At 48.9% G+C, this 14,419-nt stretch overlaps 3 protein-coding genes across 3 annotated transcripts; 2 read left to right on the top strand and 1 right to left on the bottom strand.

The window, feature by feature from the left end:
- Positions 1 to 5,242: 5,242 nt before the first annotated feature.
- HOO65_030304 (uncharacterized protein) lies at positions 5,243 to 6,653 on the top strand (the record flags this gene model as incomplete). Its single annotated transcript, XM_071002191.1, has 2 exons — positions 5,243 to 5,695; positions 5,784 to 6,653. The coding sequence occupies 2 exons, from the start codon at positions 5,243 to 5,245 to the stop codon at positions 6,651 to 6,653; spliced, it is 1,323 nt and encodes a 440-aa protein (XP_070859983.1).
- Positions 6,654 to 8,130: 1,477 nt separating this feature from the next.
- On the top strand, positions 8,131 to 9,937 carry HOO65_030303 (Ubiquitin-conjugating enzyme E2C-binding protein; the record flags this gene model as incomplete). The annotated part of the gene is made up of 2 exons (XM_071002071.1): positions 8,131 to 8,817; positions 9,317 to 9,937. 2 exons carry the CDS (start codon positions 8,131 to 8,133, stop codon positions 9,935 to 9,937), a joined length of 1,308 nt encoding a protein of 435 aa, XP_070859982.1.
- A 451-nt stretch (positions 9,938 to 10,388) lies between these two features.
- On the bottom strand, positions 10,389 to 12,733 carry HOO65_030302 (Nuclear elongation and deformation protein 1; the record flags this gene model as incomplete). The annotated part of the gene is made up of 2 exons (XM_071001945.1): positions 10,389 to 12,196; positions 12,277 to 12,733. The coding sequence occupies 2 exons, from the start codon at positions 12,731 to 12,733 to the stop codon at positions 10,389 to 10,391; spliced, it is 2,265 nt and encodes a 754-aa protein (XP_070859981.1).
- Positions 12,734 to 14,419: the final 1,686 nt, after the last annotated feature.

Genomic DNA, 14,419 nt, shown 5'->3' with positions numbered 1-14,419 from the left:
AAAAGAATTAAAAATAAAAGAGGAGAGAACGCGAGAACGCCACCCTTTGTCAGTTTATTTTTGCTTCTCTGCACACACAGACGCCGGGTTTGTTCTATACGCAGTACAAGCAAAAAGGAAAAAAAAAAAAAAAAAAAAAAAAAAAAAACCCCTCCATTTTTCAGGCACTTGCTGTGCGGGCGGAAGGAGGAAGCCACGACACGATCTAACTCGGGGTTTCTCAAGTCTCCGGTGCAATTAATTAAACACATGTAAGAGCAAGGCGTGTCTTTCTGTAGGGCTATTCCCACGGTCATGTTCGCCCTTTCAACACTAAATCAAGGTCGCACGGCACTTGGGTGCACATAGCAGCAAGCAGGCCCACGAGCGGTGATACCTTTGATTGGTCTGCTGGGCCCATTGTCCAGAGAAGCTAATGCAGGAGTGCATATTGTATGATGTTATATGCGCGTATATGTAAATATAGGTACCCTTGGCGGCCTTCCACTAGGGGCTGGCCAGGGGGTCCCCTGTTTTCACAGCAGAGAAATGTCCTTTGTTTCTTCGCTCCTATCAAGATAGACCCTTTCTCAAGCTGGCCCTCCCATTCCGGTTTCAGATATCGAACTTCTGACTAGGGCAATTAAGAAGAGAGAGTGCCTTAGCATGGGCTCTGTGGTGGCCCTTGTTCTTTGCCTGGCAGGCCAGAGTAAAAGAAGCCTTCCCTGTTCTGCAACCCTTCAAGGTCACAGGGGAAGACTTACAAGCTCTGCATTTTCTTTTCCAAGGTTCTAGGAACGGGTCAGTAAGAAGAAAAGAACTCTCGATGATGCCCAAAAGCCCTTGAAAGGAAAGAGGGAAAAACGACAACCGTCGAATTTGGTGGCGCATAGCCTATACACACTAGAAATTTAGAAAGCCCTAGGCGAAGTTCCAGAGATTCCCACCGCCCAAGCCGAAGAGCAGAAAGAACCTCGTTGGCGACAGATCACCGCAGAATCAAGGACAGCGTGAGAAGCTGGGCGCCAGGAAAGCATGTCGTGCAGTTTGGCGATCTCGAAGTCGAAGTCGAAGTCGAAGTCGAAGCCCAAACACGAAGCCAAAAGTTCTCCCCTATCTTCTCGCTAGTCTGTCGAAGTTCTCGAAAGGCTCTTTCGCTGGCTTCTTTGCTTGTAGTGCTACCTGCACTAGCGCCATCAAAAAGGGGTCCTTGAACCAACGATACCAGATCAGGCCGCGACTTAGCTCCATCCGGCTTCCGCACCAGCTTATCTCAGGGTCCTTTGCTACATCTCCCCACAGGGCGCCCCCCCCCTACTAAGAGCAGCAAACAAAAGCTTGCAGCTCAAGCCAGCAGCTAAAGCACATAATTAGCCCTAAAAAGCTTAGTCCCTACCTAAACTCTAATAAGCTAAGCTCTAAGGCCTAAACTCCAGCCGCTAGGCCTAATGCCGCCTTCATTTGCAAGGACTTGAGCCGCTATGGGCCTCATTCGCCTTTTTTTTTCTGTCCTTCCAGTGCAGCTACTTTCTGGAAATCATCTTGTTCTTGCTTGGACCCCTCTTCCCCCTAGGGCATTGAAGAGGAAACTGCCTATTTGGTCACTTGGCCAATCTTAGGGTCGGTTTTGCGCTCCCCACGTGTCGTTTAACTTGGACTCTCTGCAATTTTTTTTTCTTTTTTACTTGGTTCTACAAAAGCAACCTGATTAATAGCGCAGTGTGGCTTGAGCAAGACCCGCGTATGTATGGATTTCCACTTTGACCCTCGCTGCCAAATCACTACTTGCCACGGAAGAGGCCATCGTCAAAGGAGTCCTCCGACCAGGCTAGTGTGCGTTTGTGTGGTCCGTTGAGTTCATTTTACAAATTGCTAAAAAAGAAACTGGAAATTAGCTGGCTCTTTCAGCTGTGCTGTTGCTGAGAGCCACAGCAGACTCATTTTCCATCCCATAGCCCCCAAGCCCTGCAGTCTTGGAACAGCTTTCACCGCGGCCTCCATTGTATTACAGGCCCTAACCCTACCCTATCTCCCCTCCCATCCTTGAGGCGAAGGGCTCAGGCCAGGAGCACTGAAGGTTTGACAAACATTCACACTTGTTGAAAGCATAAAAAAGACCAAAGCCCTTGACGTGACATTGCCCGTGTCAAGTGTCTTGTTACTGGGCTTAAAATAACCTTCGATTATGAGCACTATTTGGAAAGCCAACACCCGAGTCTCAATAATAGCAGAGCTGGCGTGAAACAAGCATCCATTAAAGCCAGCCGGTTGAGCGTTTGAATCGAGGAAAATAAATTTGTTTGGGGGCGACATGAGCGACTAAACAAACGACATTCTCTCGCCATTTGCTGCACACGAATAATGACAAGAATAGAAATGCTGCGTCGAAGCATCGTGTCACATTCCAGAGAGAGAAGCTTTCCCGGGCTGGGGGGGTGGATTTGATGATTGGACTTGCTTGCTTCACAGGGAAATATGGAAATGGCATAAAGTAGATCATCCCTTGATTCAGACATGAGAACAAACAGAACAAACATGAACAAGAACAGTACAATTTAGACACACAGAGAGAGACCCGGTACATTGTGGGGAAAAAAAAAAAGAAAAAAAGAAGAAATTCACAGCTGAATCCTATTGTTGTTGCAATGCATTGCACATCATTCTCGCTCAAGGCTAGGGGCCGAGAACAAGGCCTGCACGCCGTAGCTCCGTACAGACCGGAAGCATCGATGCATATACCCGCAAAGCTGAATAGCAGGAAGCGAAAAGAAAGGGGACATTATTATATGGCACTGCAGCCTGGCCGTGGGGGGGGCTGCTTAGTATAAGCTTCGTACAGGCGCAAGTTACGAGTACTACGCGTCGTGTGTCGTTGGCTTTCATGCTAAGATGTGTCTCTGTATTAGTGTTACGTCTACAAATACCGGAACGAAGAGTTTTCCCTTAGCCTGTCATGTGATACGATATGTGCAGATGCGTTATGCTTACCATCTGATACGTGAGTGCTTCTATGTACTTCCATGCACCGATGCAAGCCTATGTATGTACTATACATGCAGAAAGCATACGCATGTATGTATGTATGTATGTATGTATGTATGTATGTATGTATGTATGTATGTATGTATGTACCCCTATCACGGTATAACTCTCCCCTTCCTTGTGCTATCTCCGTATTGAAGCTGCTTCACCCCTACACTTGGGGGATTTATATCTGAGGCTTTCGTATCAGCGCCACTGGTGCTGAGCCGCACCTATTTAATGCTTGCCCGCTTCCCACGTCTACTTCCCATGTCTCGTGATATACCATGGGCCAGCTGTATTAAGACGGATGGGTGGATAACGGAACCAAGACAGCTATCTCTCCAACAAGAAAAGAAAAAGCCCAGCCACTTGGGGAGAAACAAGCTCAAAAAGATTACCAGAGGACACGCTGATGACTATAGCATAGTGGATTAAGACATGGTGATAATGGGCTGTAGCTTCAGCCTTTAGGGGGGGATATGAAAAAAGGAGCTACAAAGTATAGTAGTATAGTACTTAAAGGTGACCCATAAAAAAGACGCACAAACTGGACAATCCACCGATTCGCACAGCGATTAAGGGAGATCAAATCAGCAGCTGCCTAAACAGAACGAAGGGAAAAAAAAAAGAAGAAGAAAGAGGACAAAAAAAAAAAGCAAAGCTGTCACTTGACAAAAAGGGATCAAACGGGCGAATAGTCATATTCTTTCACCGTCCCTCTCCTTCCCTTGGCTTCGCGTTCTATCCTGTTGCGTGAAGAGGGAGAAAGGAAGTTCGTGGCGGCTTTTTTCACCCTTCATTTTATCGGGGTATTTTAATTAGCACAGTCCTGGGCTCTCTTCCTCTCTTTGCGGCCGCCCATGATTGAAGCATGTCAAAGGTTTCACATTGCTAAATGCTGACTTGATAGACGCAAGGTATAAATGTGTATGCTACCTGTAAATTTGGTACTTGGAGAACTGATGCTCCAAACTGGTTGGGTAAATTCTGCAAGAGCACATAGGTACTTACTTGTCTACGGACTGCAACTCTGTCTGTGTCTGGGTCTCGTGGTTGCAACTCCCCTCCTCGTCTAACGGTACTTGCCTGCTTCATGAATGCCGCGTGGTGCTACTTACTGGCTTTGAAACGAGCAGACTGGCTAGCTTTCCTTCGTGCCCTCTGTTTAACCTCTGTCGCATCGCAGGCTTATGGGTGAAGCTCCCCTATGCCAGTAGGCTGGCTCCTGCAGCTGCTAGTCAAGTATATCACCACCATATGTGTACGGACAGCCAGACATCCCTTTTCCTCCTTCTCCTGCTCCTCCTCCTGCAATCATCCTTCTATACCAGATCTGCAATCACAATCCTGATATGGAAAGCATGAGTACCCGTTGCGCCTGCGCTATGCTATGCTTGCTATCAAGGTCTTGCCAAATGGGCTTCCGGACATACCTGCTGGCTGTCCTTGTCTTTCCAAGCCTGGAAGCTGGCCCTTCCATTTTTGTTAGCAACAGGGGGGCGTCCGTTCTTTCCTTGTCTGAAATGTTTTATGTATTTTATCTCCCTTGCCACCAAGGTCCCAGGGTACCTCCAAGCCGTCCTTCCCTCCACCACCCTGGGTTTTTCCCTTTTATTCTTATAGACATGGCTATCCCCTGTGAACACCCCCTGACCCTGCCTGAGCAACAACGACCTTTGCAAACATTTAACCGTTGCTGGCTTTCTGCTTGCTGGGTCCTTCCCATACAAGCCGTTTATGTTGTTCGTCCTTGTCTCTTTTTCGCTTCTGGTGACTTTGCTTCCTTCCTGCCATCCGTGTTTGCTCCTGACCCCCCCACTCACCTGATATGGGGTTGCTCTTTCCCTTCTCTACTTAATGTGCTTGCCGTCCCTGACAGAATCTCCGCTTGCAAGATCTCGCGCCTTCCTCGTTCTCTCACCCACTCTTCAAGACTCTCTCCTATTATCATCCCACTACAGTCTCTCTTTCCTTTTCTATCGTCTATTCTTCATCCTGCCTGCGTCTTCTAGTAGACTGACAACCCCCATCACACCACAGCGCACAAATTCTCCTGCCGAAGTGGTACTACCACCTCCACAAAAACTGACCATCTCTCTTCAACACCCACCATCGCATTTCTCATATACTCCGCACAATGCCAGGCCTCATTCCATTGGTGCTCAACACCGAGTGCATCTCATCGTCGCCATCATCGCCGCCCCGCCGTTCGGTTTGCCTCTCGCCCACCAGCGCCACAATGCCTGCCTCTTCTCGGGCTCCTGCACCACTTGTGTTGGACTTTTCCACTGTATTGGATGTTTCCTTCCCTGTGCCGAAGCCGTCTCCCAAAACCCCCTCGTTTCCTAAACCCACATATCCTGTGAGAAGATCATCACTTGCTAGCATGTCTTCAGAAAGAACCCCTTCAAGAGCTATCTGCACATCGCCTTCTACTAGAAAAGCTCCCTTGTCTTTGCCATCGCTGCCTTCTTCTTCTTCCTCTGATTTTGCATCGCCTACTACCCCACCTTCGCCGTCCTGCTCTTCGCCCAAGAGCTCCCTTTTGATGTCTACATCTCTGGCTTCAATTCCATACACTGCTGCTGAATGGTGCAAGGCCATTGCGGAGGTCAAGCGCCAGTTTCATGGCCGCCAGTACAGAGAATGTGCCGCTAGATGCACCGAGATACTAGAAAACGTGCGCGACCTTGTATGTCATTCATCACCTGCCCGAATACCCCCCCCCCCCCCCGACCTATTTTCCATTCATCAACTAATGCGCTCATGTCACTCTATAGTCACAAGTTGAGCCTATCTACGTGATAAGCTTAAATTTCTACGCCGCGAGCGCCCTGGAGGCCAACGCACTTTCTCTCCCATCTTCTTCTGCCTTTCGCATGTCTCTGCTCCAAAAGTCGCGCTCCCATTACTTGAAGACTTCAGACCTGCTTCAAGATGCGGACGATGGCACGTCTGAGTCCTGGCGCCGTCTCTCTGTTTCTACTTCCTCGTCTAGCATCAGCACTCCCATTTCTTCCTTGTCCCGCACTTGGACGCCTTCCATGTGCTCGTCCTCTCGGAGTCCCTCGATCTGCTCTCTGGAGGAACCCAAGGATGTGCCCGCCCCTCCTCCGATCAAAAAGCGGGTGACCTTTAGCTGCGATTTGGAAGACCCCGTGATACGCCCCGACTCGCCCACTCTTGGCTTTGACGATTTCCTGGGTCGCGAATCGCCCGAGCCTGTGATCATTCCCCGGGTGCCAATGCATATTACCACCATGCCTCCATCGGCACTGAAGCAGCCCAAGCCCGCGTCTCCAGCTTCATCCGCTGGCTCGCCTATCTTTGAGTCCCACTCGTTCTTTGATTCAGAAATACCCGTAAGCCGGCTATGTGCTCTCCTGTCTTCTCTGCGTTTGGAAGTCGCCTCCCACTTGGCCGCAGTCGAGGCTATGGTTTCTGCTCCTGAGCAAGACCGCAATGTATCAACATCCGCATCTTCTGGGAGGTCCACGCCTATTGAAGCGTTCAAGGACAGCTCAGAGATGAGATCTCTTGATATCAAGGCGCGTATTGAGCGCCTACGCGGCAACAACTGGAAGCGCCGCCGGTTTGATGCTGGCAAGTACAGAGCCTTGGCTGCTTCTGCTCTAGCCGAGCTTGAGTAAAAAAAATTACAAAAACAAGAAGTCATCACTAAAAGCCCCTCTCATAACGACACCATTTTCCTTTGTGTATTTCGAACTAGCTATGCTATGATTCCACGGCTCGAAAACGCCGACTTTCTGCTCCACATACCGTCAGCGACCCGATATCCCCATTGTCTTTTATATCTCTTTTTTTCTTTTTTTCTTCATCTTCTTCGCACGTCTCCATGGGCCAAAAAGTTATACCGTCTCTTGCCCAGTTTTCTTTTCTTCATGTCCACTCATTTGTTTTCTATTCCCCCCTCTGTTCCTTTTCATAGCGTGGTGTTTCGGATAATAGGCAAGCTCACTTTTCATGTGAGCTTTCTGCCTCTCTGCCTTTTTAGGATTGGTCTTGGATAAGACATGGCTATGTCTTCCAGCAGCTTGTCAATAGCTACTTTATTTTTCACCACTATGTACATATTTTGTAAGGCACATCACATTAGTCCTTATTTTTTTCTTTATCCAACTCCTCATTTCATTCAACGTCCGAGTCCATTAAATTTGATTTGTCCATGTATCAGTCAGTTGAGCCTGCAGCTATGAACACTGTAATTAATAAAAGGATTTTAGTAACGACCGAGCCCGCTATTAACTTTGCAGTGACTGAACTGAACTTTGATTTGACATTTTAGTTTTGTGTCTCAGCTTGACAGAAAGCACAGGCCCGGTCCGCTTTCTAGGTCATCCATCCTGCCCTCGGGTTTCTTGAGGCTTTGGGCGCGACTTCAAAGCGCGTTGCACCCTTTTGTTTTTGCTTTGGCCGTTGAGACTGTCCGCGGGTTAAGATTAGCACAAGCGGCCAAGGCCCTGGACGTGTCACGCTGGAATCCCTGCCTTGCCTTGACCTGTTCCTGGATCCCTTCGTTCATCAGAAAAAAAAAGAGTCTAGATGGTAGGTAGGCAGCGGTATTTCGATCGTCTTTCTTCTTGGTAAGGTTACATCCGCTTGCTTTTTTTTTTTTTTTTTTTTCATTTTCTCTTTTTTCGTCTTCCTATGAAGATGTTGGCAAGTATTTCCAGGATGGTAGCTGGTTTCCTTCCTGCTCTCCATGGCGGTCATGTTCTTAAATTCCAAATGGTACATGCATGCAGAAAGAAAGCGACATTATCATGGCAAGGCCAAGAAAGGTTTTCCGCATGTTGGCCTGTGTAGATGTGCCGGCTAATCGCCGGCTAACAAAATATGAATCGAATCGCCCCACAAAAAGCACAGCTAGTCCTGGCCTTGGACAAGGCTCCAGAGCCCCAAGCCCATAGCCGACGAAGATCTCCATTTCTGATAATTTCTTCAGCCGCTCCAGCTTTCCATCTAACAACACATCGCGTGACGGATTAGCAGGCGTCGCATTCTTGGCTTTCGCCGAAAATCCCCGGCCTGGCGTTGCTTTTGTTGTGGTCTCTTTTTTTTCTTCTTGTTTTGGTTCAATGCTCACAACCTCATCCCACCATCACTATGGCTGCCTCGTTACCTTCCCAGTCCCAATCCGACTCTCTCGCTATTTATGCTGAGCTCCTAGCAACCCTGCGTCAGATATCCGTACATATCCGCCTGCCTACGCCTGCTGACTCTTCTACGCGCATTTCGTTGACTGACGGTGGCCAGCGACTTCGTGTGCAGCATGGCGACCACACGCATAGCTTGGCCCTTCCGGCTCCGGCCTCGGCCCAAAGCCCAATTTTACTGCCGCTCACGGCCGCAACACTAAGCGCAACACGGCTTAGTGCGTCCTGGAAGTTGCCACTAGCACATGAAGTCGCCGTGCCACACTACGTCCATGAGCACCAGGATGTTCCATGGGAGGCACGCGATCTGCAGCCAGATGCAGCAGTGAGATGTCGTGCATGCGAGGCCGTATTGGTTTCTGCTGACACAGTGAAGACGTGGAAGGATCTACCCAGTGAAAATTGGGCTGAGATGATGGAGTTTTGGCATTGCCATAAGCCACATGTGCCACCGCAAAGCGCGGGTGTGGGTGTAGGTTTGGGCTTCGACAAGAGCGGTGATTCGCAAAAGAGCCAGGACGAACGGCTAGCCCAGCGCGCATATGGTGCAAATGCAACCATTGCGGCACAGAAGGGTGTGGGGTTTGTGGACCTGACATCATTCCTGTTTGTTGAAAGTGATGTCCAGACAATCAAGGTAAGATGGCCGCATTGTCGTTGGGTGTGTATGATATCGTGATACCCATCCCATCCATGTATATGTTCATAAGTGTATGTCTAGTACAGCTGGGCAGATTGGCCGACTCACTGCCTCTGCCGGGGTTGAAAGAAGGTGGCTGTGTATTTGCTTGTCCGGACTTGTGCGCATGCACTGGAGTCTCTTGGCAGCAAAACTTACCCTGTAGCATGGCCGCCGATACAACACCCCAAGAGTAAATACCCTCGTACTATTTTGTAAGCCGACTGGCTGTCTATAACATCGGGGCAGACCTGCATAGGAAACGCACCGCAGTTGAACACAGCTAATGGCTTGCATTTCGGGGTCTTCTTTCTTGAATCCGCTCTTGGGAGATTGCTCAAAAGACGATGCGCAAGTTCCCTGGATAGATATAGCCAAGGAGAAGCACATTTATAGCTCCTAACCTCTAGACTAATGAGGCCAATTCTGGCACCCCTCGGCTGACTTCCCCTCGTAGTTCTCGCATTCACTGCCCTCCATAGCACCCGATCCGTTGTCCTTTACCCGTCCGCCACCTACGCCCGTAATTTGCGGCCAGTGCGGCTGTCGCATCGGAAGTCACGATGCACATCTCGCTTCCATTGCTCTATTCAAATGGCAGGTCACCACAACCAGCGCCGTGCAGCCGCCGTCCAGTAATACGTGTTTGGCGGGAAGCATTCTGGCTGCCATGTCGCGTTCGGGATATGCCAAGTCAATTCTCCTGCCGACGCCGCGGGTGATTAGTAGTAAGGCGGAGAATACACCGCTGCCAATACCAGGCCCGGGACAAGACACGGACAGACTGCTCTACCTTTGGATCATGAATCCAAACACAACATACTCATCCTCCGAGGCGGGCGAAGCGGTTTCGGCCATTCGCTTGATGTTTAAGACAGTTAGCAAGGCAGAAGCAGACAAGCTGCTTGATAGTGTCAGCTCAGATGTACAGGAGGTCATTTGGCCCCGCGAGGCTATTGAGGATGCAGTGCGGGCATTGGAAAAGGGATTTTCCCTCTTACCCGGAGAGGCCCGCCAGTTTCAGGACTGGAAAGTTTCCCTATTAGATAAATGGCGGCGACCAGCGCAAATGGAATGAGAGATTGTTTCATTATTGCCCTTGGATTCGTGTGTAGAGAGAGACTTGCACACACGAGTCTCAGTGGTTATAGAAAAAAAAAAGCGAATATAAAAACCTGACCAGTGTATATAAAAAATAGTAGATAATGATCAGAGCAAAAACAACAAATCTATCATGTTTGTTGAATGCCAGAAATATGCGGTAGAAATATGAAGCAACTCACGATAGTTGGAAGATGAAAAAAAAAGAAAAGAAAAAAAAAACAAAAACTTGCACCAGCCAGCACATCACCAAGAAAAAAAAAAGAGATAGCCGAACAAGAAAACAACAACTCGCTCGCTCGAAAGAAAAAGTCACCCCCTCCCAAAGAACAAATTCGGAAGAACGACAAGCTTCAAACAGAAGCAATATCAACAGTATGGCCTTACCATGAGTGAAGCAGCAAAGGCAGCAGCAGTATCAAGCAAGTCTAGGCCTGCTCCATAGATACAGATAGATTCTTGACACCCGTAATCAGCTGCGCGCTAACATCCGGCACAGAGTTCAACGGTATCGGTGCGCTGCTTGACTCCATTGCTTTCTTAGCCGCGTCGGCTGCTGACTCAACTAGGTCATGAACACTGTGCTCCAGTTCATCATCGACATCGTCATCATCGTCATACTCGTCTTCCTCCTCGATACTAGCATCACTCCCCATGTCTTCATCTTCGTCTTCTAGTTCTTCATCATCCATATAGTCGTCACCATCCTCGTCATCAAGATCTTCCTCGTCCTCTTCATCATCTCCCTCATCTTCAGAAGCGGTAAACGAGAATTCATCCAAGTCGCGAGGCTTTTCGCGCCAGTATGTGAAGTCTGTAAACTCCTCGCCACCGCCCTTGACCATAGTGCTGACGGCAGGGAAGTAATGATCGACAACCTCGTTGATATTCATGTATGTCATTTTGAGCGTGTTAAGACTCAGTAGGTCCATTGACACCTCTGAGTTGGAGTTGATCGTGAAGATGCGGTTGCGTGGTACATCGACAGTACGGTAGGAAATCTGGTCGGTTAGACGGTTGCCAAACCCAGCATAGAACGGCCGGCTTTCGGGGCCGTATAGATTGCGGATATCACGGAGGGTTGCCATCTTGAAGATGTGGGGTTTGCGGAGGTAGATTTCCCGACGCAGAGCGTGAAAGGTTCTATCAGGCGAAAGAATAGTTGGCCCACGAGGGAGTCGGTATCCGTCTTGGACGATGCCATTGAGATACGCGCGAGTAGTATCGGATTGCCCCACAGACCGAGAAGTAAGGTACATGATGTTGTATCCATTTGCAGATATATCGCTGTATAGTTTAGCAATGCCCGAGTGTGTCCAATCACGGCCAATCATGTTTAACACATGGCCTAGGGCATCCGACTTTGTGATGGTGCCGTCAATATCTGAAATGACGACAGGTGAATCGTACTTCCACAGGAACATATAGGCTTGGCAAGTAGCGCGATTTACGGTAAAGCTCATGACATTCTCACCATTTTTCAGGTTAAGAGCCTTGAGCTGCTCACTGGTCAAACGCAGAGTCTTGGCATAGTTCCGGTTAGGATCACCTGCGGGGGCAATGTCTGACGCAGATGTGGAGCTTCTGGACTGTAGCTGCATAGGCCCCGTGTCCGACTCCGAGCGGCGGTGGCTATGGGAAAGATGGTGGTGTGGGGGCACAGAAATATCGCTACCATCGCTCTGATATCCAGGATCCGATACAGCATCAGCCGAGACATTATTATCGTTGCGCATAGCGGCATCTAGAGTGCGCTTCATAGCGGCCTCTTTAGCTTCTTCGCTGTGATAGATCCATAGATTGCCCTGTTCGTCTAGGCCGAAAAGGGCGCCGATGTCATAATTGCCATCAAGCTCCTCGGAAAGAATGCGGCGCGCTAGGATTTCGGCCTTGAGAACATCCTCCTCGTTGCTCTTGAAGCCAGTCATATCAAGCATGAGATCACCAGTTTCCGTGATTTGACTGGGAATGTTGGCGGCTGAAAGTTCCCGAGAGAGGGTAAGAGCTCTGTCGATGACCTCTCGTGATGCAATGGGTGATGAGGCTTGGGATCGGGCGGTCATGGGAGAGCCATTTCCTCGGCTAAATGGCTGGGTAGCATGGGCATCTGGGTGAGCTGAGTGTCGTAGGTTTTCGTCGCTGCGAAGAGGCTTGGCTTTGAGGGTTTGCCAGTCATCAGACTTAGCACGCATGATGTGAAAATCAGGTGGTGATGTGGACAAAGATGTGAGTGAGCCTAGAGAGAAAGTGCTATGGTTAGAAGGGGGAGGGCTCAGGTAGGATATGCATGTGTGTGAAGCAAAACAAAGAGCATACCATCATCGTTTAGATCAGCTGAAGAGGCGGCTAGGGCTTTGGGAGACCTTCTGGTGTTTGTGGTTGAATCGTCATCCAAGTTAAAAGAATCCGGATCGTTTTCTAGCTCGTCGACCTTTGCAGGTGACATCTGAGGGCTGGCAGCAGGAGAGGCGAGCGGTGAAGTTTGCAAAGCTTGCGGGATATTGTCGGTAGTTTCAAAAACGAAGAAGGCCTCGCCACCTTCGCCAAGTTTCATGGAATAATCCTGCTTGACCCCGTTGACGTTGAATTCGACCTTTTTCTCAAACGGCCTTAATAGAGAGAATTTGCCAAAGCGCACATGGAATGGGGAGCAAGAAAGAGAGCCGTCCTCGTGTTCAACGACAATGACGTCGATAGCGCCGCTGAGAGTGGCAGGGTTGATGGAGTTCCATGCTGTGGAAACGGAATCGCTGAGATTTCGTACGTATTGCATATTGAAGCAAGTGTATAGAGCAACAAGGAGCGGAAGTTGGCTGTGTATGTACGAGTTTATATGGACGATATGAAGGCCCAAACAAAAAAGTGAACGAAGACGAGCGAGGGCTAGCGTCCGACCTTGTCAAGTAGGTGCTTGGAATGAAAGTTGTTGGGCTGAAGGCAGAGCCAGTACCGCAGTTGGTTGGGAAGCTGGCGCCTGCTTCCTCTTTTATTGTATCGGTATCGATCGGGCAGTATGCGATTCTGGTGTGATGCTGGTACGATGTGGATTGAGGTGAAGTGATATTGAGTGGGAGTGGGATTGGATGGGCGGGAATGCGTCTTCAGGGCGCGCCGTGAATGCGAGCAGATATTTTATTTTATAGCCTGGCACAAAACTAGCCGCGAACAGTTAGAAAGAGTTTTTTTTGGGCGCCTGATATGGCGATCTAGGGATAGAGCAGGAGGGAAGGCGAGGTTGCAAAGCAGAGTAGGGCACAAGAGAGCAAAGAGAGTAACGCCAGTATGGAGCAAATCGGATCGACGTCCAGACTTTATTTATGATGGGGAAAAGAAAGAGGCAAAAAAGGAAGAGGCGACTGACTTAGTGGCAAGGGGAAAACAACGACCAAGTGCAGGGAAATGGAGAAAACAAAGAAGAGAGACAAAGGCTGTAGGTTGAGACAAACAGAAGCGAGGGCGAAGGAAGATGCGCAGCAGTTTTGAGGAGGCCTAGAATATGCAGAGAGAAGACGAGACAAGGAAGATGTAAAGAGAGGGGAGAGATAGAGCCAGATAAAGCAAAATCAAGGTTGCAGAGAAGGAGAGCGACGAGTGGTGCTGACTCGCAGATGAGAGGTAGTAGTGTACATTAGGGACAAACCTACAGTGTGGACTATAAGCTATATAGGCTGTAGCAGCAGTATATAGATAGGGAGGGGTTGAGTTGGGGGTAGGAGCCGGACAAAGCGTTCTGTTAATAAATATGAAGTCTCGCCCAAAACAAACAACCAAACAGAGAAAGGAGACAGTCGGCAAACCCAGAGAGCAAGACGCTGGCGATGGTGATTGTGATGCAACAAAAGAAGAGAGGGAAAAAAAAGGGAAGAGAAAAAAGAGGCTCTAGATCACCGCCAGGAGCGTGACAACCAAAAACGTCTTAAGCCGAAAGAAGAAGCAGCCAAAGAGGGAGACTTAAACCAGCCAATCAATCACAAGACTCACCCAGCTGGTGAGCCAAAGAAGCAGGAAGGTACGTAGGTAGGTTATCTATCTACTTATCTCAAGCCACCTTTTTCATTTTTCTTTTTTACCGACAGGTGGAACTTTTTTGTCTAGTGATACGAATTTCGAGTTAGGAAGCTTCCTTTCAACCTGAAAAATCAGTGTGCAAAGTGCATACCAGTAATGGTAACTGCCTACCTCGGCAGAAGCAAGGATGATGTGATGTGATATGGAAGCCGTCATCGCCAGAACGCAAATAAAGGAATTGCTTAGATCGAAATCCACAGCAACGGCAATTGAGCAAAGGTCCAGCCAGCCCCAGACCAGGGCTGGGAGGTAGTTACTGCAACAAAAGACAAAAAAGACCTCAACCCCCAAGAAGGCTTCTAGATCCTGGACATTCAACGCCTGGAAGCTAGGTTCTTTTTAGCAGGGTCTTCAATTGCCTTGGGAGTAATTTAGCGTTCTAGGCCCTGCA

Source organism: Ceratocystis lukuohia, assembly GCF_044167205.1.
Source record: "Ceratocystis lukuohia strain C4212 chromosome Unknown Supercontig3_pilon, whole genome shotgun sequence".
NCBI classification, from domain to species: Eukaryota; Fungi; Ascomycota; class Sordariomycetes; order Microascales; family Ceratocystidaceae; genus Ceratocystis; species Ceratocystis lukuohia.
This window is presented reverse-complemented; position numbering and strand designations above follow the sequence as displayed.